Source organism: Python bivittatus, unplaced genomic scaffold (genome assembly GCF_059951505.1).
Source record: "Python bivittatus isolate LINGU-HERP-01145 unplaced genomic scaffold, Pbiv_v1 ctg000010_np1212, whole genome shotgun sequence".
Classification (NCBI taxonomy): domain Eukaryota; kingdom Metazoa; phylum Chordata; class Lepidosauria; order Squamata; family Pythonidae; genus Python; species Python bivittatus.
In genome coordinates, this window is record NW_028277029.1 from 1,639,270 (window position 1) to 1,666,732 (window position 27,463).

The 27,463-nt window shown below is 41.3% G+C and overlaps 1 protein-coding gene across 1 annotated transcript in view; it reads left to right on the forward strand.

Annotated features, from left to right (window-relative positions):
* Positions 1-27,463, forward strand: part of LOC103051455 (potassium voltage-gated channel subfamily KQT member 1-like) — a 207,609-nt gene that overhangs the window by 14,266 nt on the left and 165,880 nt on the right. Inside the window, exons 5-11 of the mRNA XM_088146177.1 lie at positions 1,054-1,150; positions 1,615-1,755; positions 3,151-3,261; positions 3,795-3,890; positions 4,110-4,235; positions 6,699-6,858; positions 12,672-12,786. Coding sequence (XP_088002303.1) covers positions 1,054-1,150; positions 1,615-1,755; positions 3,151-3,261; positions 3,795-3,890; positions 4,110-4,235; positions 6,699-6,858; positions 12,672-12,786 — 846 coding nt within the window. The remainder of the gene's footprint in view (positions 1-1,053; positions 1,151-1,614; positions 1,756-3,150; positions 3,262-3,794; positions 3,891-4,109; positions 4,236-6,698; positions 6,859-12,671; positions 12,787-27,463) is intronic.

Here is a 27,463-nt window from a genome sequence, read left to right on the forward strand (position 1 = left end):
TTTTTATTGCTACTGTCATGGTTTTTGTGACTTTTTATATATATTAAAAAACTATCAAAAGATAGATTTGTGGTGCCTTAGAATCCTACTTCGGAATATACAGTAGATTTTGTAATCTACAATATACCAAGGATTCAGAAGTAAGTGTGTTTGGGTATATATAACATGAAGCTAGAGATGCGCATAATGTTTTCAGCTGGACCATTTACAATCTGAAACACTCCATTTCAAACTTAAAACCCCTCATTTCAAGTTCAAAGTGTCTCAAACTCAAAACGTGCCCCAAGTGTTTGAAGCCGCCTGTTTTGCCCTTGGGACGGTTGCTTTGCGGTCTTCGTGGGCACTTCAAGTTTGAACAGAGTCTTTAGAATTCAAAGTGACTCATATTCTAAATGTTTTGCACATCCCTAAAATTAACCCTGCAAAAATCTGTGATCAGATTCTACAATGAAGCGGTGATTAAGTAATTACCAGGCCTGACTCTACACATAAATAGTTCAATGTATATATTACTTAGGAGTAGGGACAGAAAAGGGGCTAGCGGGAAGGTCGCAGGGCTTGGTAACCACCGAGGAAAGACGTCAGAGGCGCAGAATGAACCCACCAGCTCCACCTTGAACTGGAAGAAGGGTCAGGAGAAGACAAAGGGCAGGACCGTAGATTTTAGAGAGCAACAATTTACAAAGCAATTCTTTCTCAGTCTCCCTCCCCTTAGCGTCTTATCTAAGAGACAGATAAAAATATTTATTCTTTTTCCTGCAAATAAAAATGTCTTCATTACTGTACCTATAATTGTTATGGTTTTGCTATACCAGGGATTCTCAGACTTGGCCATATCTCAGCCCCCTTGATTAGAAAGTAAGAGGTGTGACCACTTACTAAAAGAGATGTCACTTTTATGCCTCCTTTTATAAGCACTACCAATAGGTTGGTCATCTATTGGCACTATCAGATGCCAACCTCCCAGATCACTCCTAATTCCAGGCGTTGACAGATGAAGAACACGAGCCCCAATCTTCACTCTGCATTTTTTCTTCCAATGCTTCTTTTAAGGGGAATCCGGTTTCTGCAGATACTTCGCATGCTCCATGTAGACCGACAAGGTGGCACTTGGAGACTCCTGGGGTCTGTGGTTTTCATACATCGTCAGGTAGTGTATAGGAACAGATTATTATAAATATTTGACAACCTCCTTTGACTTCTATAAAACTTTTATCATCGCATCAAGTACGGCAGGTAAGAAAGAATTAGTAAGTGAATGCAGTGTTTGAGTTACTGCTTGGAGGAGCTATCCTTGGGTCAGAAGCCCAATTTGCATACTGTTGCTCCTAAAATGCATATTATTGATTACGATTTGTCTCAGCTATAGGAGCCTACTTGCACAGCTCTTGAATCCGTTTTCATTGTGGTTCACCACGAGAGATCTGTTACATGCAAATTATGCAGTCCGTTGTCTCTGCAGAGAAGGTCAAGAGACCAGAACATTAAACATTAAAGATATTATTATTAAAAAGTAGTATACACTTGTGTATAAAGTTGTTAAGCAAATGTAACATTGCTATTAGGTCCAAGCCTGCAAGCTATCAGTAAATAACTCAGTGTTGTTCTTCTTAGGAACTCATAACTACCTTGTACATTGGATTCTTGGGGCTAATCTTCTCATCGTATTTTGTCTACCTTGCTGAGAAAGATGCAGTGGACGAGGAGGGACAAACTGGGTTTTCCAGCTACGCTGATGCTCTCTGGTGGGGTGTGGTAAGTCTTGCTCCTTGGATATAATAGGAAGGTGTAATCCCTGGAAAGTGTGCATTTGATTAAAGAGGGAGGATTACAGAGACAGAATACAATGACTTTATAGCATCTTGCTGGCACCTCCTTAGCTTAGATGGGGCTTTTCCTGGAACCAGGCAGCTGGCATCTTTCCTGCCTTGGACCTGAATAGCTACACATCACTAATATATTGTCCTGCAAAATTGTTTTCCCTAACTGGAAATCGTCAGAAGCAAGAATTCGATCATTTTAAAATTGAAAAGCAAACATTAGAGCAGTGTTTCTCAACCTCAGCAACTTTAAGCTGTGTGGATTTCAACTCCCAGAATTCCCCAGCCAGCATGCTGGCTGGGGAATTCTGGGAGTTGAAGTCCACACAGCTTAAAGTTGCTGAGGTTGAGAAAACTGCACTAGAGGAACCCGTATTAAACACCCTGTAGGGTCAGGCAGGGATGAAGAACAGTGTTTCCAAAATCATTTAGTTCAGAAGTTAGATCTGAAAACTTAGCAATCAAAAATAAGCTTTCACTACATAAGGATGATTCAGTCTAATGAAATTAACATGGAAAGAAGATCTATCACTGCTATTATTAATTATAACTAAAGAGAATTTCCATGTTCAGAAGCTCTGGGCAGGGTAAGTATAAACTGTGTAAGTTTCTTGAGAGCATTTTTGTGCCTGCATTGGAGAAAGGATGTGGGCAGGAGACAAATCTTGGATCTCCTTCTTTTTAATCACCCCTCCTGGGTCAATCTGGGAAATATAAATTACCATTAATTGATGGCCAATTTGGGTTGATATCACTATTTATTGGACCCATTTAGGCTCCACATTTCCTGACATAAATCCTCACCCGGTTGTTCACAAACCAATAAAAGAGAATAAAAGTGGTTAAAACAAGGCAAATAAATAAATATTAAAATACGCAAGAATGCAATATATAAAGATGTCCCTCCTGGTTATATTTTCTGCCCTACTAATGGCAAAGAATTATAGGATGATTAAAGCAACCATTCAAATGTTGATGTTTGCTTAGGATAAACATCAGTTTCTGCTGCTCCTGTTTCAACTCTTCCCTCTGTTTGTCTTTTTCCTCAATCTTCTCCCCAAAGAAGAGGTAAAAAGGTGATTATCTGAAGGGAAGAGCTGGCATTTTTTCAGATGAGTTACTTGTCTTTGTAGGTAACAACCATTAGCAGTTACAGAGCAGTTCAGCCACTAATAATCTGCATTTATTTGGTGTCTCCCCCTGAACTTAGATAACATCCAAAACACTTGGGGTCCAGGTTAATGTGTGTCTGTCTGTCTGTCTGTCTGTCTGTCTGTCTGTCAGCCTGTGTATTCCAGGCAAATTACACCCTTTCTTCTCTACTGCAAAGGTGACAGTGACAACGATTGGCTATGGGGACAAAGTGCCACAGACCTGGATCGGCAAGACAATCGCCTCTTGTTTCTCCGTGTTTGCAATCTCGTTCTTTGCTCTGCCTGCGGTGAGTGGAAATACGATGCCACCGGGCAACGCTTTCTGAGTCTGAAGACTCTTTGTCTGCATAAAGCAGTGTTGTCCAAACTTGGCCACTTTAAGATGAGTGGACTTCAACTCCCAGAATTCCCCAGCCAGCATGGCTGGCTGGGGAATTCTGGGAGTAGAAGTCCACTCATCTTAAAGTGGCCAAGTTTGGACAACACTGGCATAAAGCATCCGCCTTTGCAGGGTGCTTGAAACCAGGGGTGCTGGCGGGGGGATGCGTGTCAACAAGTCAAGGTGGCACCCACAAACGTTCAGACGAAGCCTTGCCCCTCTTTATGTACTTCAAACAAATAAGGATCCGTTTCTTTGTTTATGGATTCTATTTACAAGCTGCCTAAGTACAAAACAGCTCAAGGCAACGTGGAAAAACACATTTTAAAACACTTGAGTAAACCAAGTAAAACGTAACCAATAATCATAATAAAGGAACCGCAGAAGACCATGTCAGCAATTAAAGGATTAAAAAAAAGAATGGCTTCTTTTGGTTTTCAGGGGATTCTTGGATCAGGATTTGCCCTTAAAGTACAACAGAAGCAGCGCCAGAAACATTTCAACAGGCAGATTCCTGCAGCGGCATCTCTAATCCAGGTAAATACTGAATCATAAAAGAAGAGAAATAAGTTGAACCATCGTGACAAAGAGAGAAATGTCATGTCCCTCTGGGACCCGTGTGGGAGGGGGGAGAGAAGGGGATTCCCGTGAAAGTGTTGCACCCCCATGTTGGAAAAGCAAAATAAATAAATGCAAATGAAACCGCTCGCCTTGAGCCAGTTGTGAAATAGCAAGGCCTGCTTTTACTCCCTGCAGACTTTGTGGAGGAGTTACGCGGCGGAGAAACCTCATGGCTGTCTGGCCACCTGGAAAATCTACGTTATGTCAGCTCAGAACCCGAAGAAAACAGCAGCACCGTCCAGCCCAAACCTCCGAAAACAGGTCAGAAGGAGCTTTACTAGTTACCTACCTTTATGAACCGTTTTTCCTCAGGTGAGAAACCCCAGAGTTCGATCCTCGCAACTCTACTGCAGGAGCAGGCCAAGTGGTACATTTATTCACATAATGCAGTGTTGTCCAAACTTAGCCACTTTAAGATGAGTGGACTTCAACTCCCAGAATTCCCCAGCCAGCATGGCTGGCTGGGGAATTCTGGGAGTTGAAGTCCACTCATCTTAAAGTGGCCAAGTTTGGACAACACTGACATAATGAATCAGACATGAAAAAAGGCAAAGTATTTGGATAGGTAGACAGATATAGACAGATAAGATAGATAGATAGATAGATAGATAGATAGATAGATAGATAGATAGATAGATAGATAGATAGACAGACAGACAGACAGACAGACAGACAGATAGATAGATAGATAGATAGATAGATAGATAGATAGATATGAATAGAGCGAGAGAGAGATGATAGAGATAGATATGAATAGAGAGAGAGAAAGAGAGATGATAGAGATAGATGATAGAGAGATATGAATAGATAGAGAGAGAGATGATAGATAGATAGATAGATAGATAGATAGATAGATAGATAGATAGATAGATAGATAGAGATAGATGATAGATATGAATAGATAGAGAGAGATGAGAGATGATAGATAGATAGGTAGGTAGGTAGGTAGGTAGGTAGACAGATAGATAGATAGACAGACAGACAGACAGACAGACAGACAGACAGACAAGAGAGAGAGATAGGCTTCTCATCTATGTTTTACATAAAGTTTTACAGAACATTTTAAAAAAAAAAGACTGAATTTCCCTCTCATTGTCCATCCATAACCTATGTCCATAAAGCAACTCATTCATACTTCACAAAAAACACCAGGTTTTCAACCCAGTGAGTAATGGGGGTCAAAAATTTATCTTTCCAACATCTTTGCAACATGAAGGGCACACAGAGAATCCATTTCTATTGTCAATGTCTACGAAATAGGTGAGTTATTCAAAAGAGTATGGCCATTTGAAAAAGTTAAAACCAGTCTCCAAGTCAGTTTAATATATATAATGACTTCTTCCCAGAAGAAGACAGTTTTAAGAAGTGCCAGAAACAAGCGTCTGAATTTTCTCATTGGATTTCCAACAATAGAGTGATTTACTCGTTCCTTTTCTGTACAAATACAACTGGGTCCAACACATCCTAAATACATCCCTTGATTCTTCTCTGTCTTCAAACTGAGAGCAGCATCTTCCAATGAATGTATCTTGGATTCCGACCTACTTTAATGGGACTCCAATACCCAGGCAGGTGAGGTCGGTGTCATTGCAAACGTTTCTACTTGTACTGTGGCTTTGCTTCTAAATCCCAGGGATGTTACTGAAAGATCTTTGTTTCTCAACATTTGCATAAGAAAAATTTATAAGAAAAAAATGTTGTAGAAATCAGGACCTTTAAAAAAAAAAAGTTCTTCGGAAGCCTGATTTGTTTTTAAGAGTCCTTACAACTTTGTTTTTTGGAGCAGAATATGATCAGATTTTCACCAATGATATCCTTGGGGTGAGATGCGACATACAGAGTGATGATGCTTCAGCTGAACCCTTTTTTAATCATCACATTGTAAGGAAGCATTCAATAAATATTATCTGAAGTTCAATCATGAGAAGGCAGGCTAAGATTAAATCCAGGCAAATAAAGTTTCTGCTGGTCACAAAAATCCTGGCTCAAGATTTGGGATTCAATCTGTTGTTGAATGGGCTGTGATCCCGCTGAATGATGAAGTTTGTAGTTTGGAAGTCTCCCTGATCTTGTTTTCTTCTAGATATCATGCTGGTGGGAGCATCCTTTTTGTATAACGATACCTTTCCTGAGTGAATTTGATTTGGCCGCAGTTCCCTGTCAAGATTTCTGCCGTGTTCTAAGTGGCCTAACTCTGAAGAATGTGCAGAAGTGACATAATGTAATTGATGTATCATAACAAGATCACATTACAAGACTGAAATAATCTTCATTGATTGGCAGTTGCTTTTGTGGGTTCAGTTTAATAGCTTTCTGTTAACAGGGCTTTCTCCTGTATTGCTCCCAAACTCTATTTATGCTTTATTTAACCCACGTTGCGATTATGCAAATGCAATTTTTTTTGGATTACTTATTCCAGTTACACTTTTTCTAAAAATTGCTCCTGGCATTTAACATTATAAAATAAAATGTTCCAGTTTCAGAAAAGGCAAGAAAAAAGTTAGCAAATGCTAGTTGCTACCTATGAGCTTTATTTGAATACCAGGAATGTGAATAATTGTAAGGCATGTGAAGAAGAGTTTAGAGAGCTCTAAATTGGCACAGATTTGGGTATCGGCTTTTGACCAATATAACATTCTCAAAATTCTGTAACCAGTGTAATTTTGTCCTGAACTTGGAGGCTCAGATTGCACCACAATATTTGAGTTTTCTGCTTTGTTTCAGAGTAAAAGATATAAGAGGAAAGGAAAACCTGGGCGTGATAATGGTTCCACATCTATAAATCCAGGAGACCCAGCGTTATCCATTCCTCACATTACTTACGACCACATCGATGATCAAGAAGAGAAGAAAGAGTTGAATTTCTACCTTGAGGAACCTGGAGGTAATGTGTGACCATCTCTTTTTGGCTTAGTACTTCCTGGATCTAGAAAACAGACCCAACTGCTTTAATGAATTGGAGACTTGTGCTGCCAGAAATATCCTGACATCTGTGTGCGATGCACATATCTGTAAAAAACAGGGAGAGCTTCAATCACATCACCATGCCCATCATTTTGACTATTTTGACCATGCTCTGTGGACACCCCTGGGTGTGGCACTTACACGCTTGCATGCTCCAAACTATTTTCCCAAGTGAATCACAAGCATGTCACAGTTCACGTGAGCTTGTAGTCTACCCAAAGGTATTTCGTTTTCTTTGCATAAGTTGTTTTTTTAAATTCAGAAAACCATGAGCGAGTCAACGTACTTATGAAGTTTAGTGGCCTTCAAGTGTAAGAAACAGTATTGAAATATTCCAATGGTTTCATTGATAAATTTAAAAACAGGGTTTTGAAAAGTAACATGAATTTGAGTCCTGTGGAATTGCTTACACTGTTGCTGTACAGTTAGTGGAATAGCCCTTATTTCCAGCTCAGATAAAACTCAGATTCCCTCTGGGATTTCAGCAGGGAGCCAGCTTTTGTGAAATTATATCCAGATGGAAACTTAACAGCCTAGTGTGGAGTTAGGGAAAATTCCTTACTGGATGATGTGCCCTGATCCTGAAGTATTGGTATGACAGAGCAAAAGAAAAGTGAAAAACTGTTCTGAAATTTATCACTATATTTTATTTATCTAATTCAGAGAGCCACCCAACTCCGCCAACTCTACATGCTGTGCAACATTGAAAATGGCGTGCAAAATAAAACAAACAATGTAGGTCCAGAAGAAAAACACTTTCAACTAACATACAAACTCCAAAATGAGTATGTCACTGTGACTGTTTTCTGGAAAAGGACTCCAGTCTGTAGAAGGGGGGCATTTTCTGCATATTCAGCAGAATCCCACGATTCTTCTCTTTTCGGTACAATCCCCTAATGGCAGCCATCAGGGCTATTGGTTCTTTTGAAGGTTTTTGTGTCCTTGGACATCCAATGTCTACTGGGGACGGAGAGCTGTTGGGTAATTTTTTCCCGCCATTAAAAACAAAGCGTTATGGCAGTGTTGTCCAAACGTGGCCACTTTAAGATGAGTGGACTTCAACTCCCAGAATTCCCCAGCCAGCATGGCTGGCTGGGGAATTCTGAGAATTGAAGTCCACTCATCTTAAAGTGGCCAAGTTTGGACAACACTGCATTATGGTCTTCCGTTGCCTTCCAGCTATTGATACGTTATTGAAGGAACATGTTTCATCCCAGCCATTGTATGTCATTACAACTCTTCCAAACATGGTCTTCTACTTGTTATTGCTCCTGGTAGAACAGCTGCCCTCTGACAGGGAGGTGCATATTTGTCGGTGCCACTATGTGCCAGGCCACAACCTGGGTATATGAAGCATTTTTGCCAGCTGAATAACTGTCCCCTGTTATTAAATTCCATTAGTGCTGCCCCTAACTGTCCACACAGCTTATTTGACAAAGCTTATAACACAGCTAACCATTACGTCTAGTGTTTGTTCCACTACCCACAACTGAGACACACCAGGATGCCTACAGCTCAGACACACATAAAAAAGGGGCGGGTCCTCAATCGCATGACTGTGGCTGCCATCTTGATGTTTTTGAACCCCTATTCCCCAGCAGACGCCCCTGGCTCAGCCTCAGGAGCTATCTCCATGGTTAGAAACCTAACACAACCTTGTTCAGGGTCTTACTGGAAGCAGAGTTAGTTAAGAATCCTTCCTATTGCTTTCTTTCTAGTCTCCTTTGAGGCTGCCTGCTGACTCATTGGAACAGATGCTCAGTCCAAAAGCAAAAAGCAGCTGAAATAAAAGCCCAGAAAGAAAATGGCTGAGCAGGTTCTCTTCTCTTCCAAAACGAGGATGTCTTATTCTGGCCCCGTTGATCCTGACATCCACTTAGATAAGTGTGCGAAGGGCTAACCGGCTGTACCACTTCCAGAACCCCACAGCCCAGAAGAGCCCAAATTCAGTACCACATCTTTTTAAGCAAGAAGTTCAGCTGAGATCAATTCCACTGGGGGCCTTAATGCCCTTATTTCATTGATTTCCTAGTGAAAATTGGGAGAAAACCATTCTCATGACAGAAGGGCTGAGGATCCCAGATGGTCCACCCTTGTTCAAAAGGAAGTGTTTACTGAGCTATGCAGGTGTAATAGGAGCTACGTGGCAGAGCGCTTAGAAGATGCCAGAGAAATGAGATATCGTTATAACCAGCGTTCCTCAACCTTGGCAACTTTAAGATGGGTGGGTTTCAACTTCAACAAGGCTAGCTGGGGAATTCTGGGAGTTGAAGTCCACCTGTCTTAAAGTTTCCAAAGTTGAGGACCCCTGGTTATAACAGTCTAACCCATCAATGGCACTTGATACTTTTTTAAACTAATGTGATTTGCAGGTCATGGAATCATAGAATCCTAGGGTTGAAAGGGATCTTGGAGATCTTTTGGTCCAGCCCCCCACCCAGGGCAGGAATCCTCAAGCCGCCCCGGACCAAGGGCTGTCCAACTTTGCTTGAAAGTCTCCTGGATGTAACTCTCACAGTCAGGAATTTTTTCCTTATTTCAAGGTTGGATCTGCCTTTGTAAAGCTTCCACCCATTGGATCCTATCTACCCTACTCTCGGGAGCTTTGGAGAATAAATCCACACCTCTCCCCTGTGAGAAAGTATTTGTCAGTTGCTGTATAATCGAACAGAGGCATCTATTGCCCCTCCTAATTCAAGAGCCATGCTCACAAAGACGTGGCAATTCTTTCTGGGGGATTCTGGAACAGATTCCCCCCACCCCCCACCCCCACTGTCATAGTTTTCTGTGAGCTTGTAAAACATCAGGAGTACTATAGTTCTCCCAGTGGCCAGGAATGTTGTACCAATTGTAGTTCTTTTGATGGTAATTATACTGTTTAATCATTTATTTTTGCATTTTACTGATATTTCTGCTTTGAATGCGATTGTTGCTTTTGTCAGCCACTTAGGGTTGCCTCAGCTGAAGCTGTTCATAAATTCCCAAGTCAATAAATCAATAAAAGTATTGCCCCTAGGGAATAAATTGATTAACCATGCTTGCCTCTTAAAGGTCTTCTATTCAAGCAGTATTGACATAATGACCCTGCCTTGCCTGCTTCAGCCTTAAGAGCAGAGTTTCTCAACCTTGGCGACTTTAAGATGGGTGGACTTCAACTCCCAGAATTCCCCAGCCAGCAAGTCTGGCTGGGGAATTCTGGGAGTTGAAGTCCACCCATCTTAAAGTTGCCAAGGTTGAGAAACTCTGCTTTAGACCATCTGCTCCTGTAACAAACGTAGAGCCACCAAGGTATTCTCTAAAGGTGTCGGGTGTCCTCTTGGATTCTTGAGGGATAGTCAGGTGAGGGGTGCAGTTTAGCCCCTCTGCTGATACACTGTGATGGCTGATCTGATGAGGGGAAAAATCAGTTTCTTTTGGCTAACACGGTCCCTGAAGTATTCAGGAAATTAGCTAGGTTTTGTGCAGTTGCTTCTTCAACCAGGAGATTAGAAGTTTAGAAACTTTGTTAATGTTTATCTTTCCTACACCATAGATAAAACCACATTTTTAAAAAAAAACTTCTGAAGTAAAATAAAATATTCTTTTACCTGTTATCTATAGATCTGGATGTTTTATCCCAGGGATATATACGTACATATTCGGTTGGACTATTGCAATGGGCTCTACTTGGGGCTACCCTTGAAGAGTATCTGGAAGCTACAGCTGGTTCAATATGCAGCCGCACGGATGATATTAGGTGCCCCAAGGATGGCCCATGTAACACCTTTGCTGCGGGAGCTGCATTGGGTGCCAGTTTGCTTCTGGGTCCAATTCAAGGTGTGGGTTATCACCTTTAAAGCCCTGCAAGGCTTGGGTCCCATCCCTCGAGCCGTGTCCTCTGGTGTCACCTAGAAAATTGCCTTCTCTTTCACTGCACCTGTCCTCTGGAACAGCTTTCCCCCCGAGATTTGGATGGCCCTGACCCTACCTGCTGTTTGGAAGATCATCAAGACCTGCAATTTCCCCCAGGCACTGGCACAGGAGCTTTTGTGCCATCCTGATTGTTTCTGACTATTTTCCGATTGAAGCAGCTGCCTTTGGTGCAATATGGCTTAATGTTTTTCTGGGTATTAAATAATGTTTTTATCTGTGTGTGTCACCCTGAGTTGCATGTCAGTTGGGTGGCTATATAAACTGACTAAACAAACCAATAAACAAACATTAAATGTCACCTTGTTTGAAGATGTATGCACCACCCCCTTCTGCAAGAGGTTATTAGGGCCCCCCAAAACGTCTCATGTGTTCTGAAACTGAAATATATCCACTGTTCTGTAATCAGCCCAACAGGGAAACTTTAAAGCAGCAGAAATAGCAACTGACCCTGATACAACTTTAATGTATGATTTCTAATTATTTTCATATCTGGTTTTCTTTCCTTTGAAGATACGGCAAAGTAACACAGTTCCTTTATATAAGTTCCATGGTGGTTTATTCCCATGAAATATTGCTGGAATTTATATTTGCAAAGGTAAAAAATAGGTAAATTCTGGATACCACCACATTTTCTAGATCTCTCTTTTTCCCCTTTTTGTTTTTAACTTTTGCAAATATAGACTTCTGGCCTTTTTGCTAACATCAAGGGTTAGCTTGATGAGGGTTATATGAGTTAATTAGATGAGAGTTATAGTCAAAATATTCTTAAGTGTATACGATCAAGTAGAAATATGCAAGGGAGACACTTTAAGCAGTTATATTTCAGCAGTTCCCTCATAATGGATGTCTTTTTGGCTATTACCAGAAAGATGCCTTATGAGAGATTTCATGGAACCATTCTTGATTTTTTGGGGGCTTGGAACACACAGGAACACACGATTTAATGTAATGTGGTAGAGAACTTTCCAACTGTGGTGAAGAGAAAACACCAGCCTCCTTTTGAGCAAAGCCCAGCAGCAGAATATGAGAATCTACAGACTCAGTGCCTGTTGAACATAAAGGCTGCTCTAATAGAGAATGTGTGGGGGGTTATTAGAGAAGAAGGTTGAGGGAGATGGCAGATGCCAGAGGACAATCAAGAGAAGTCTGCAGAGAAAGCACCTGCTGGATTACCCTGATCAGGCCTGTGCAGACCAACTCCCCCACCTTCTATGCTGAGGGTCCAGAGACTACACCAGGAAGGAGTGGCTTCCATGACTGCTGCTGAGACTTACCAAGACTGTTGGTGTGAGAGGTGGAGAACAAACCTCAAAGTGCTGCTGCCAGATCAGCTGACCTCCTTGGCTTAGCCTTTTATAATGGCACTTCATTTGGACTAATAAGGCTCTAAGAGCCTGCTTTTGCTTTCAACCCCTGTCCCTGGATGCTCAAGAGACGGGGAGAAGAAGCTTCAGCGGGTTCTCTGCACCTTTGGAGAGTCCAGAGTTGGCTTTCAGGGCCAGGCTCGTTGGCTCTCCCGTCTATGTCCAGCAGGGTCTCTGCCACGCTCACAAATACCTTTCAGTTCTGAAAGCTTCAGTTGATAAGCTCTATTTCATTGGCACTCCTAAAAGGAAATCCTTCTCCCATCTGTCTAGCTGATTTTAAAACAAATGCCTTCCAATGGTCACTGGGGACTGTGAGATAGTGAAAAAAGAAAGAGGATGTTGAGGAATTTGGCCTCACTGGCTGTGGACATAAGAATGCAAGTGTCAAAGTATGAATGGGGGGTTAATGTATGTTCCCTTTCTAAGGTGTTTCATCTTTCCCTTCTTAATTTAGTCAAGAAGCATTTGGAAGGCAACAGTGGTGGGATGTCAAGAGCCAGCAGTTTCACTGAGGACGTGGACATTCCTGCTGAAGAGGCCCTTCTGCCTGCTGTAACAGATGTCTCACAGTAAGTCCAGTTGTTACCTTTCCTTCTTAGGATTTTTTAATCATACTCTTGGTATTTGTCTGAATGCAGAGCTGGATGGCAAGCCTTTGGGGGTCTATGTTGCTTATCAGTAGCCAGTGGATGGATTCTGTCTTGGGTAGGCAACCTTTGCAAGTGGAGTATATTTGGAATTTGGGGAGCATGTCGTAGCTGCACTCACAACATTGCTTGCACAAGAAGGAGGACCCGCTTGCCTACTCACTAAATAGCTGCCATGTTGGGCATAAAGATAAAGTCTCTGAATCAACCTCAACTCCATAAATAGCCAGTCTCAGCAACCGCATCAAAAATTACCAGGTTGCTTTCAGCAAAAATCCCTTTTGTGGCACCCAGAAACATTCCAATAAATAAATGCCATGGCCCAACTTCCCAGGTTTTATGGGAGGTGTTAATATTTTTTTCAGAAAAAGTCAAGTGGGCATGGTGGAACCTGGAGGGCAGTAAAGGAGGGAATAGCAGGAACCCGCCACAACCCAAACAGAAACTCATGCAACAATTTTATTTGGGCCCGTTTTCTGTAGTTCTGCATGCATTTATATTATGTTCTAGATTAAATTTGAAACTCAGAGTTTTAGTGTAAGTTTATACACAATATAATTTGGTCAAAGAATAATAGACTGGAAACGTGGGATAACAATGAACTAAACTCAGAGAATTGTAATCTCTCCCTTTTTCATTTGTACTAACGTCTGGCTTAAGCTAGTGGTTTCCAAAATGGCTGCTTCAAAATTAGTCAAAAGTTTCCTCCAGTTCATTCTCCTGATCTATCTTGCACTTGGTCATTCAGCTACAATTCATTATAAAATAAGGTAAGGACATCTGATGAATGTTTGATAGAACCTCAATGGCATGAGCATAATTAGCAATATTTACAATCTGATTAATGAACTGTTGATAGTGCTCTTTTAGGGACACCTGCAAGGAGAGTCAGAGGAGTCAAGGTGGCAGACACAGTTGTGTTATCAAAGCCAGGCTCTCTTTTATGTAGTACAATTTTATATGTGTACGTGTGTGTTCCGCTCATGATCCTCAGGGCTGCAAGAGTAGCTTATCCTACTGTAAATTAGAATTTTCTACCCTATGGCCAGTTCTACAGCTTGCATATTAAGGTGTTTAGAATTTTACTTCTTTGACCAGCTGGAACATGTCTTTATCCAACTTATGTGAGGTAACAGTCTTTGATTTTTATTTTGGCATTTGGGAGGATCATTTACGTAGCAGAGAGGAAACTTTCTATACCAGTGTTTCTCAGCCTTGGCAACTTTAAGATGTGTGGACTTCAACTCCCAGAATTCCCCAGCCAGTATGGCTGGCTGGGGAATTCTGGGAGTTGAAGTCCACACATCTTAAAGTTGCCAAGACTGAGAAACTCTGTTCTATACCTTGAAATGGGGACCAAATTACACTAATTCTAGGATTCAGCACTACAGATTGGAAGATTCCTATGCCCTAAAACATTGTTTAGGAACAGTTTTATGTAGATCCTTCCCAAAATAATACAAATCACATTTTTACAGGTTAGGTTTTCTGCGCTGGCTGGTAAAAAGGCATGAAGGATGTTGCTCTGTTTTGACTGTTGGACGTTAGAGGGTGCTCTGTCATAAAAAAATGCATCAATGTTCCTACTGTTGACCTCCCAGCAAATGTGCCTGAAACAAATGTGTAGAATGAGTGAGTAAGGTTATTCCAGCAGTCGAATTTAGCATTAGGTTAGATCACTGGCTTTGTCACAGATGCTGTTTTAAGAGAACTAAACACTCCATTTGCAGTACTTGCCAGGAGCAGATGGAACTAATAAACATTTCAACCATAATAACTAATAAACATTCAACAATTAATGGATTTGAGGTGCATAATTAGTTTATTATGCAAATCAGATGGCCTGGATTGGACAACTAGACCATAAGATTCCTAAAGGGACCACATGTGTCTTTATACTGTTTCAACTGTCTGGGAGGCTTAAGGAAGGTTCACCCCAACTGTCTGGGTCCTGTGTTTATATATGGATTTTGACCATCTCAGATTAATCCTATGATTGTCACAAAAGATTTATGCATTAGTAAGAGGAAATCCAGAATGCCGAGGGCTTATCTGCTTGGAAGCGTTCTTCGGGTACAAGGTAGCTGTTTGTCCCTCATCAGCAGAGGTCATCAATTTCTACAGTAAAATAAATATTTATATTTGTTATTTATCTACTAAAGCAATATTGAGTTTCTAGATCTTGCAAAACATTGATGATATTTGCAGATATAGAAGATAACTAGAATTGTTATTCTCTAGAGATGGAACTTCTCATGTTCAAATGAAGTATCCAAGGCGGGACGTTCTCCGTTTCCTCTGCCTTCCATCTGCATAGATGGAGAACATATTCAGAGTTACGACTCTGTTAAAGTCATGAATTCCTTCATTGCTTTCTATGGGCAGCCTTCAAGTGCCTGAGGATCTTCTTCTTGATGATTTCAGCAAGCGTGGTCTGTGTCCCCTTCCTTCTGTAGTGTTGTGCTTGTCAATATTCAAGCATCTGTCTGTCTAAAAATGTCATCTGTCCATCTGTGGCTCTGTTGTTTAAAGCCGTTGAGACTTGGAGGCACTGCGCCTGAGTTAAAGCATTCTGGTATGTGTTTGACTCCAAAGGCAACAAGCTATCCTTGGCAGACCAAGATAGGATGTGATAGGGCTTACCCTAACAGGACACAAGGCAAGTTATTTCAAAGCGCTGGAATCTAGCCATCATTGCAAACACGGATCCCTGGATCTCTATCTTAGATTTTTATTCAAGATAATGAACAAATCCGTGTGGCTTCAAACAAGCCAGGGAGATTAGCTGCTTTTCACTGTATCTTCTATCACTGACCTTTGTTTTTATAGATTTACAGAGAATTGTCATTTTCTACATGGTTCCGTACTGGCTAGAGTTCAGGGGTGCCTGCAAGGTATAGTTAAAAAAAAAAAAAAGTCAAGAGTGGTCATGATGGTGCAATTGAAGCTCTGCACATTTTTTAGGTGTGTTGCATATTTTTGTGTCCACTTTCCCGGAATATATAAATTTTTGCTACTGTTTTTGAATGGAGAACTGTATCACAATGTTCAAAGACATTTGAATGTTAAATGATGACTGACTGTAGGTTCATGGTTTAAAAGTGCAACATTAGATAAGTTCATATTAAAATATAATAGCTGATAAAGAATAGGATGTGAAGTAGAACAAATTAAGAAAAATGAAAACATATGGAGAAGACTATTAACTGTGGAAAACCTGGAAGAAGAGATGCATTTTGGCTGGTGGTCTAAAGAAAAAGAGAGTGGGGCCAAATCTTATATCCAAGGGACTTTATTCCACAATCTCAGAGTGAGTCAGGAGAAAACTCTGTCCCCCATGCCAGAGGAGCAATCTCTGGAGAGTGGGGTATCTCCTCCAGATTTTAAGGGCCATGTCATTTTGAAATGGGAGTTAGGATCCCCAAATCAGAAACCATTTAGGGCTCTGAGGTCAAACGACATCTTAAAGTATGCATGGTAAGCATCTGGAAACCAGCACTGGTCTTTCAGTGGAAGCAGTTTTCTGATCAGGGAAGTGGTGTTTAACAGTTTTCAAAGCTCTAGTTTTGAACCTTTCCCAAAGGTGACCTTGGCACTTGAGAATCCAGCGTATGTTCAAGCTAAATTCAGTTCTAGGTTGATCTGATTTTATAGTTTCATTGTACGTAAATAGTAATGAGATTTATGGCATATAGACTCATACTCATCAAGTTGGGAGGAACTTTGGAGAGCATCTAACTCACACTTCTGCTCAGTGCAGGATCCACTAGAGCAGTGTTTTCCAACCATGGCAACTTTAAGATGTGTGGACTTCAACTCCCAGAATTCCTCAGCCAGCAAATTCAAGACATCAAAAAAGTTTTGAATCAAATGTTTTAGCTGTTCATTTTTCTCAAAGAAATAAATAAATAAGCAGTAGCAATGATGCACAAGGGTACAAAAGGCTAATATTTCATGGAGAATAAAAATATAGCAAAATGCATTAAACGGATTCCTGTTGAAGAAAACGAATAAGGAACTTCTACCAGCTTCCATCAGTTACCTGGAGATGTTCAAGATGGCTTTCTCACCTGCCTCAAAAGCTGATGATATTGGACCTCTCTTTTCATTTTTGTTTCACAAGTCCTTCACATTTGAAATGTCTGTGTAGCTCTTCGTATTCAAAGCTCAGGAATGCTTCATCCTTTTGTGTCCTTCAAAATACCATTTTGCCTTTCAAAACAAGGATCTGCAGAACCCTCGATGCTAGTAATATTGGATCAGTAGGTGTAATGGAATGTGAGAAAGGCCTTGGAAGATGGAGAGAAGAGATGCTACCGAGGGAACCATCAGATAAAAGGGGGAGGAGCCTGCAACTGAGTAATGGGCAGAGAAAGAAGCTTAGAAAGACCCGCCCTGACTGATCAGGCAGTAAAAAGAGACGGTGGGAGAATCGTACTTTCAGACTTCCAAGATTGTGTTGACGTAGCCTATCAATCAAGGAGAAGTAGCTCATCTGGTCATATGTCCTGTCTGGTTTACCTGGGAAGGCTGGCAATAGGACAAAACAACTGAGCCAAGATACAGACCTCCTGGGCAGTCTGTGTCAGGGAAGAGGTGTTCAGCATGAGCTTGAGGGCTTTCTCTCTTCCTGAAGACCCAGGCATGCAGTATGGGTGTGTCCCTGAATCTGAACTTTTGATGATAGCCAAAGTATACCTAACATTTATTTATTTATTTATTTGTTTGTTTGTTTGTTTATTTATTCATTCATTCATTCTTTCATTCATTCATTCGATATATTCTGCCTTTTTATTCAGGAGGCCAAGGTGGTGTGTGTAGATAGCATTCTCTTCTATTTTCAGTCCTGTGAAGTAGGTTGGGCTGGAACCTCAGAGAGATTCCAGCCAGAAGGTGGACTAGAACCTGGGTCTCCCTGGTGTCAGCTCAACATTTAGCCACTGCATCACACTGGCTTTGTGTCAGCTGGTCCAGAATGCAGCGGTGCAGGTAGCTGCACTGGTTGCCGGTTTACTTCTGGGTGTGATTCAAAGTGTTGGCTATGACTCACAAATCCCTCCTTGGCTTAGGGCCCAGCCACCCGAGGGACCCCCTATCTGCGTCAGTATGTGCCCAGCCACTTTGATCTGACAGGGTGGGCGCCCTCTGGGTCCCTTCGATTAAACGATGCTATCTATCGGGGCTCTGGAAGTGCGTCTTCCTTATAGCAATGCCTGCCCTCTGGAATGACGCTCCCACCCTGCTAGTGTTTTGGAGGACCTGGTTCTTCACCCAGCCCTTTGGTGAGGATGGGTATAGCCCATCAAGTTGCTGCACAACTTTGCCATCTTTGCTTTCTGGATTATCTTTTTTTTTTTTTTTAATTGCTGCATTGTTTTACAGTTCTCCTGTTTTCTTGTCAAGCACCCAGAGTTGCTGGGAGTCTGGGGGTGTACAAATTAAATAAACGAATAAAGAAATAAAGAAATAAATAAACTGAACCCACAACTACAGAGGTCAGCTCTGACGTGCCCCATTGACAGCCTTTTTGTCCACACCTTAGTTGCATTCTTCTGGGCTATATAATATACTCTACAGCACACCTGGGTGAAGGGAGGGCCAGTCAGCCTGATTCTCCTTGCCATCATCCTCAGACTTACATGACCGTTCCACCTGCCTTTCTTATGTCCAGGCCTGCAATATCAGATGAAACCTCTGTAACATTCAAAGGGCTCCTTCAGCTGGAGCTGAGTAAAATAAAAACCCTGGGTCACTGGGAGGTGGGCAGCGTATAAATGTAATATGTTGCTGCTGCTGCTGCTGTTATTATCTAAAGGGCGAGAAGGTTTGGAGGCATCCTGTTTTTAGCCAAACAGAGAAGAATTGAACGAAGAGGACTTACTTGGAGCTATCCAAGGTCCTGTTTCTTGCTGCTTTCTGTCTTACCGTGTTTGCTCTCTTTTTTATGCCCCTTTGAGCATCAAGTAGACAAAGGATAAGGTCATCTGTCTCTGTTCGTTGAATAGGATGCAAACCCTAACAGCCGAGAAATCAGCTCTGGTAACTGGAAATCAGGCCTTGAGGAAAAGTATCTCTTCAGTTACAAGCAGTTTGTGTCCTACCTGCTGGACCCTAACCCCACCTCCTAGGTGTCCAATTAGCCTTCTGGAAAAGTTCAGAATCTACCTAGACTTGTTTCCCCAGATTTTTTGCAAAAAAGCCCCAGATGCAAATGCACAGTAGCCTGGAAGCTTCTGCATCCCGTGGCATCTGAATATGTGTATTGATTGATTGATTGATTGATTGATTGATTGATTGATTGATGTGCCATCAAGTTGGTGTTGACTCTCAACAACCAAATAGGTAGACCTTCTTCAGGAGGAGCATATGTTTTGGGGTAGCTTATTGAAAGAAAGTAAAACCAAGAAGGCTAATCTTTGGGGAGTAAGAAGATTTTCTTTGAGATCCCTCAGGACAAAAATAATTTTGATAGTTTATATCATGAATTGGAATCAGCACTCACTGACCAGTTTCAGGAGGAATTAGGAAACCCAATCTGAGATGTGTTAGTGCATGTGAATATTTTGGCAATTTGGCTAGATCTAAAAAGCCATAAATGATGGAATCAGTCACATCTGGAACCTGTCCCCAAGATCTGTTACAGATCAAGAACCAGATATTTTGGGAACCTGTGCTCTCAGCTACCAACCAGTGAGAAATTTATGGGTCCAGTTTAGACGGCTCTCACAGCAAATATTATGTGACTAACTTGGGAGGACTCTTCAGTGCCTAAAGAATAGCTACATTTCTTCATTTGATATCTGAATGGACCCTTCCAAGGTTGAAGCCCTTCTGATGTGGTAAACACCCAAGTGTGCAAAGGATGTCCAATGACTGTTAGGCTTCATCAGTTATTCCTGAGATGAACTGGCTCTTCAATTTGCCCTGGTCACATCTGCAATTCTAATGGCTCAACAGGTGCTCCAAGACTTCAAATGGTATCTGGGCTGCAAAAATTCAGACAAGCAGCAAAAAGAAAAATAGAGTTTTGCAGCCCAGATAGGATGAGGACATGCTGCTTCTTCAGTACCAGGACCCACAGGACATGGGAGAATCCCTGTACCTGTCAGGGAGGAGCTGGAGGTGAATGCCTCTTCGAGAACAGAAGCTGGTGAAGAGGATCGCTCAGAATTCATGAGAGCCCTATCTCCAGCCCTAGACCACACAAAAGGTTAAGGCTGCTAAGGCACAATGAAAGGTTGAGGCATTCAAGCCTGCTTTTTGAAACATTGCACACATGGTCAATATCCATTGCATTCCCTTTCTTCAGTTTTAATAGATATGGAGCTTCAGAGGATAAATCTGGTAGAAAGTGTGGGATTGTAATATATCACTGCTGCCTTCCCCCAAAAGTGTTATGATTCTGCTGGCTTGAAATAAACTTCTGTGAAGACAGGAACTAAGGAAAGCATTAAAAATGTGAGATTTCATCAGATCTGCCAAATGAGGTGAACAGGAAAAATGCCCTCACTCTCCTTTGGAATTATCCAATATCTTTTGGCACAGGGGTCTTGCTGCTGTTAACTAAGATGAATGAAAGAAATGTTGATTAATGAGAGATCATAATGTTGTACAGCAATGGTGTGCCATTCAAGGAGAAACTATACACTGATTGTCATATTTATTGTTTAGTTGTAAAAGGCAGCACATCTCTGTGATTGAGTGATAAATGAGCTGGCATAACTGAAAGCATATCGTTCAATTCCAGGTTTCTTTTTCACATTTAGTTCTTCATTTATCCATGTTTAACATCCTTTCTGAATGTAAAGGAGTAACCAGTATTTTGTTGTTCAGAAAATGCTAAATTGGGGGCAAACACCGACCATGTCCTATGAGTAGTTGTGCAAGGAGGATAGTTGAACTTGCATGATTGATTGATTATGTGCCATCAAGTCCTTGCTGACTCTTAGCAACCATATTGATTTTCTCCATGACGATCTATCCCTAACCTAGTCTCTCAGGTCTTCCAATGGTGCACTTATTGCCATTGTAATTGAGTCCACCCCCCTTGCTGTTGGTCATTCTCTTCTTCTCTCTCCTTCCACCTTTCCCAGCATTAGAGGCTTCTCCAGAGAGCTGGGTCTTTGCATAATGTCTCCAAAGTAGGATAACTTCAATTCAATTCAATTCAATTCAATTCAAACCTTTATTGGCATTAAGGTAGGATAACTTGAGCCTGGTCATTTGTGCCTTGAGTGAGAACTCTGGGTTGATTTGTTCAATGATCCACCGGTTTGTGTTCTTGGCTGTCCATGGTCTTCTCAGGAGTCTTCTCCAGCACCAAAGTTCAAAAGTATCAATACTCTTCCTATCCTGCTTCTTCAGAGTCCAACTTTTGCTTCCATAGAGGGTCACAGGGAAGACCATGACTTGCATGATTCTGATCTCATTTTTATCTACCTTCTCAGTTAAATACTGTTCTTGTACTCACTTTTCAACAGGTACCACATTAACCTTGACAGAGTGTTTCTGTTTCCCTTTAGAAAAGGCCTTGGATCGGTTTCTACTGATACCTGGCTCGGTATTTCATTTTTTTTTCTTACAGAGAACAGAGAACCAGAGGTTCCTACATTCTGCCAGGAATGAGGATAATCCTCTGGAGAATTGCATTAGGGGTCTTTCATCCTTTCTGTTTTCTTCATTAACTAAATTCAAAGGACTTATGCCAACTACAGATATGTTCAAATGTTTACTTGACTGCCAAACCATCACTCACTTACTGTAAATTAGTAATCCAAAGTCTTTACCCCAAACTGGCCCTGTCTTGGAGGATTCCCTCCACCAGAACTGATCAGTCAATTAGATTACTACCAGGTCTGTATATAAAAATGTGTGTGTTTGTGTGCATTCATTCATTCGATTACACCTATTTGTCTCCTGGGATCTGATCTTTGTATTATTCCACTAATCTGATTGATCCTTTTGTCCTGCTTCATCCTGAGCCTGGCCACTGGCTTTTCTTTGTCTCTAAGATAAGTTCTTAAGATCCTTTCCACTGAAGTGGCAGGCTACTTTTTAAGTCCCTAAGCAATTTCTTCTTTTTCTTCAACCACCTTCTTATCTTATTTGTCCACGGAAATCTATTTTTCATGCACACCTGGAGAGAAAACATGAGGCACATCCCTACTTCAGCTTCTCTGGAATCCAAATCTAGGTTCCATAAATGTTGTAGCAAAACCTGTAAACATCTCAATCGGCTGGGGTTGCTCCACAACAAATTATGTTATTTGTGAGTTGCTAATTTTGAGCATGGCATTTAAGACCCTTGAACAGCATTTTTTTTTAAATGCTACCAAAAATCCTGAGTTCAGAATAGACTATTGGTTTTAGGGCCTCTTTACACTCATTACTTTAAGTATAGAGTTTAAACATGTTCGTTTTATGATGAAAAATAATAACATACAAAGGAGCTAAGTAGCGGTTTACGGCCAAACTCCTAAGTGAGAGCCCCAGATCTACTGAATGTGTGAGGTGGCCCCTAGTCAACTTGTTCTTGGTGACGTACAAATTATGGGTCCATTCCTTTCCATCAATTTTGTGGTAGTCTATGTTAAATAAATAAATATATCTGAGTGAGGTAGCATGAATATCAAGCTTTAGTATGGCTCAGTTCTTACTGAAATATTGGAAATGCCAGTGAACTGTGCTATTTTGGGCTACAAGGAGATGGTCTCACATGTGACTCCTTAAGAAATTCCCTCTAGCATGTCTGAGAAAAGGTTATGGTAGAATCATTGTTTCTGTCATTTGAGTTTGAATGTACACATTTTTTTCCCAAATGGAAAACATTCCTGCATACCATAATCCCTCCTCATCATCTGGTCAAATTTTTTCTGCAGTAGGCATAGGCCTGTGAGAAGATATTAGACCCGGTGGCCTTTTCTTCCCTTCCCATTGAAAACATTGAACTCAGTGAAGTACAGGGGTGAGAGGTGGAAGTAATCTTGTAATCTTGTTTTAAGGATATTAATGATAGCACTAACAATATGTTGCTCTCTGGAAATGCATTTCCTGTGCTCCACTGTACACCTGGAAAGGCCATTATGAAAGATTATGGCTTTCAGACAAAGCAAATAAGACCACTTTCAGATAGCCTAGGATGACTATGAGATGCAAATAGGTTGGATTTTTAACTAGAACTGTAAGAAAGAGGAACGGTATTTTGGTTAAGGGGTACTCATGGTAGATGCATTTCAAGGACGCCTTCTTTCTACTCTCTGGTTTCTCCTTTCAATTTGGTTTTAGGATCTCTTTAGGATCACAATAGGGAGGCCAATATAAGGTTCTGTTATATAATGACAATAGTAATTTATTAAATTTATATGCTCTGGGGGGTTATATGCAATGGTTTATTGATTAAAAAAGAAACTAAAATTATTAATCTCATTTCATGTCTGTATGAGTTTCATATCCTGGCTAGTTGACTACAGTAATGGTTATAAAAATAATGTGGCATTGCATGCTGTGTTCATAACCTTTGATCTCTTATGGATACTAATTATTGAAAGTTGATGGCTTAAATGAACTTCACTTGGTCAGTAATTTATTCTATGTGCCTGGAGTGTTGGGAATAGTTTGGCAATTGGGCTGTAACAAGGCAAAGGAGACAGTACCATGAAATCATCATCATCATCATCATCATCATCATCATCATCATCATCATCATCATCATCATCATCTATTCTGCTGTCTCCAGGTATTGCAAGGTCCACTATCCAGACTTGTTTGTCTTTCTTATTATTAAATAAAGACAAAAAAGTCTGGGTAGTGGACCTTGCAATACCTGGAGACAGCAGAAAAGAAGGGAAAGAACTGGAGAAAATCACAAAATACAAAGACCTGCAAATAGAAGTAGGACGACTGTGGCAAAAGAAAGCAAAGATAGTACCAATAGAAATAGGTGCCTCACGTGCCATCCCAAAACATCTGGAGCACCCCTTGAAGACCATCTGCATTGACAAAATCACCGTCAGTCCATTGCAGAAGGCGGCTTTGCTTGGAACAGCCTCCATCCTACGACGATACCTTTAACACCATCAAACAACATCTGCCTATCCCCGGTCCTTGGGAAGGACTCGCTAGGTGGATCAAAATGCCAAATCCAGTCTAAACATCTGGCTGACTGTGTGACCAACCATAATAACAACAACTACAAGTTTGCTGCTCACTTTCAAAAGAAACAGGAGTGCTAACTCATGCTGTTTACTTCGAAGATTTCTGTCCAGTTATTAACCTTCAGATAAGGAGAGAGAATACATTTCTTCCCAAGGACACTGAACCTTTGAAAAGTTCTTATTCAATACAGAGCTGTGGAAGAGCCCAGGACAGTGTATTTATGCATGGAAAACAGTTTATTTACCATACGTTAAAAGATGTGGCTACTCAGAATCAAAGGCAATACGTCATGTCTTGCCATTTTTCCTTCCGTGTCCCACAACCACATGCTAGCTGGTGATGACCCTGTCTTAGCACAAGTTCTTATTCAATCTGAAGCACTGTTTGGGAACTGGCTTTTCAGTGTGAAGATTTTGACATTTTCATTGCTGGTGCCTTTGGGCTGGTTTCTGTGACTGTCAGGCAGAGCAATGTCTATTTATTTACATCCGTAGGATGAAACTACATGTCCCATCAAGATGTACACAGGGCTTGTGAACTCTTCCTGTTGTCCTCAGTTTCTTTCTCTCGCTTCATCGATCCCAAAACTTGCCTCGATGACCAATGAAAACACTATATAACCGTAATTTAACTTCTGCATAATTCTGCCCACTAATTACTTGAACAATACTATGCTGATTTCTAATATGCATTTGTTGCTTTTCTGACCCCATCAATAACTAGACTGAAATGATTCATTTATAAGTACTTTTATAAAAAGCTGTTCTTTTAGGAATACAGCTTAATTATTATTGTTATGTGTCTTGTTCTCTTCCCCACTTTCTTAAAGGTTCTGGGATAGCATTCCCAATTTGTTTATTTTAAAAAAAAAATGTTTTCCCTTTCCATATAAATGTAATATTCCCAAAGTGAGGATCAGATTAGGATTAAAACCATTCAACCACCCAGCAAAGACCAGAATAGCAAGCAGAGAGGTTAAATGGAGAGTCTGGCCAAATCTTAAGTTTTCTGTTGGCACTGATAGTTGGCAAGGCTATGTGCCAACCGTAACTCAGACAGAAAGGAATTCCAGAGTGAGGGCCCTTATCTTGACAATGTCCTTTTTGGTGGCAGTATGGTGATTTCCTACCAGTGTGGCATCATCAAGGGGGCATTCCCACCAGATTGTAATGGCCAGACCCGCACCTAAGAGGGCCACCAGATCCCTCTGGGGGCCCTCTAAGCAGTGAAAGGGCATACATCTCAACAGCAACAAGTTCAGGGCACTTCTTTCAGAACAGATGCATACTTTCATAATTAATTGGCCTCTTCAGTAATTTAGGGGCATCACTGTGTGCCAGTTGTAGATTCCAGGCCAAACTCTTATGCAGACCAGATATAGTGCATTACGTTAATCAAATCTTCCATTTACAAGTGCAGGGATAGTCCAGAAGAGGCCAATTTAGCAAGCCTGCCAGAACCTGCCACAGAAATAGTGTCTCTAACGTTTTTGCAGCTTCCAGTCAATACATATAAGCACATATGTTTTTGCTAAAGCTTTATATCGAAGGGATCTTGACAAAAGTCATAATTCATTCAGGCTTTATCAACAGGCATGTGTATTGACAGATATAGAGAGGAGGAAATGATGGGAAGGAACTCATAGCCATGGCAAATCGCGTATGTTCAGAATTTGTGTTTGGACAGAATCTGAACCGAAGAATATAACAGTTGACTTCTCAGTGTATCATATCTACTTGAGAATTAAGGTAGTATAATCCAGAGGTCCGAAACTCTGTTGTGAAATTCCGATTAGAAGAATTTCAGAAAAATTTCTTTCCAAGAAGTTCAAGGTATGTTTCATTTGTTCAGTTCTCCTTCCCTGGGTGTGTTCCCTGGGACTGAGGGTGCAAGAGATGTGCAGTGGTCCAACTGTGTACGTGATGCCCAGCAAAGGAGAAATGCATTGGGCTCTGATTTCAATATAGGATGACACACAATTAAACCTTTTAAAAAGACGTTGCTGAATTAGGCGGAGAGAAAACAGGTCCTATAGTTCAGTGCTTTGTTTCCAGAAAAAGCTGTATGTCTGGATCAGTGTTTCTCAACCTTGGCAACTTTAAGAAGTCTGGACTTCAGCTCCCAGGCCTGGCCAGGGAATTCTGGGAGCTGAAGTCCAGACTTCTTAAAGTTGCCAAGGTTGAGAAACACTGGTCTAGATGACTTGTGCGTGAAAGACATGGCTCCGTCTTCTATCTCTTCATCTGGGTCGATTTTGCATTTCTCCTTCAGCCTTCCTAGTTGTCTTGCCCAGCCTTTTCTCTTCAGAGATATGTTGGCATTCCACGCAAGGCTACGTCTTTCTGGACATTTAGACACAGGTCTTCCTGCACCGGACAGAACGCCAGGCAACAATTTCAGTCCAGCGAACGAGGGTCACAGAGGAACTCAGCCTGTTCTTCCCCCCATGTGTTTTCCTTTCCATCCAGAAACTGCCTGAGTGGAATGAAACAAAAGACTTTGCTGGGGGCTGAAAGGAGTGGGGTGCCTTTCCAGTTCTTACCCCCTTCGGACAATCTGATAATCACTCCTGTTCTCCCCTCGTCCGGGACCCGCACATTTTTTTCAGCATTTAACAGCCTTGTTAATTCCTGCACCATGCTGTTCCTATCATGCTTCAGTGGTTCTGTTGTGATTTGGTCTAAACCAGGGGATTTGTTGTTCCTTACAGTTCTCAGGGCTTGCTCAGTTTCCCTGATTGTGGTTATGCCCAAGCCTACCTTCCGTTTGTCAGAGAGACTGGAAGCACCAAAATAACAGGTTAGAGTTGAACTCGGCTGATTTGCTGTCTAGCCAACATGCTTTTCGTTCTTCCTTACTGAGCAAAATCTTCTCATTCTTGTCTTTGATAAGGGCATTGGTGTTATTTTTTCCTCAATTCTCGATAATATGATAAGTGCCTTAATTATAACTTCTGTTTGCCCCTCCTTGTGCTTCAGCTCCTTAAATCTTCCAACCATTTTTTTTTCTTGTCAACCTGGCACTTCTCTTGAATTTATGGTCCAGTGTTTGCTACCTCACCATGGCCTCTGGCTGCTCATTTGGTGACTTGGCCTGATCTCTTTGGTGTTTCACAGATTTCCATTCAATTAATTAATTTCCAGGTTTGGTCTTGTACCTAGAATTCTTTTGCATTTCTCTCCATCCTATCCTTTCTTCTGCGCTCTGGGTTACTGTTTGTTTGAACCACATCCCCTGGTCTTCAGGTTATCTCCACATTGTCACTGTTGAAACCAGTTTTCAGGTTTGACTTTGTATTCTCCAGCAATAGCGTGGTCTCTTAGCTCCTCAGTAGCATATGTGTGAATCAGGTAATGTTCTTGTCTCCTCTTCAGTCTGAGTCTATGTGATGTCTCAGGAGGTGATGGTCTGCTCATTGACCTGCTTTTGCATCTAGAAGTGCTGA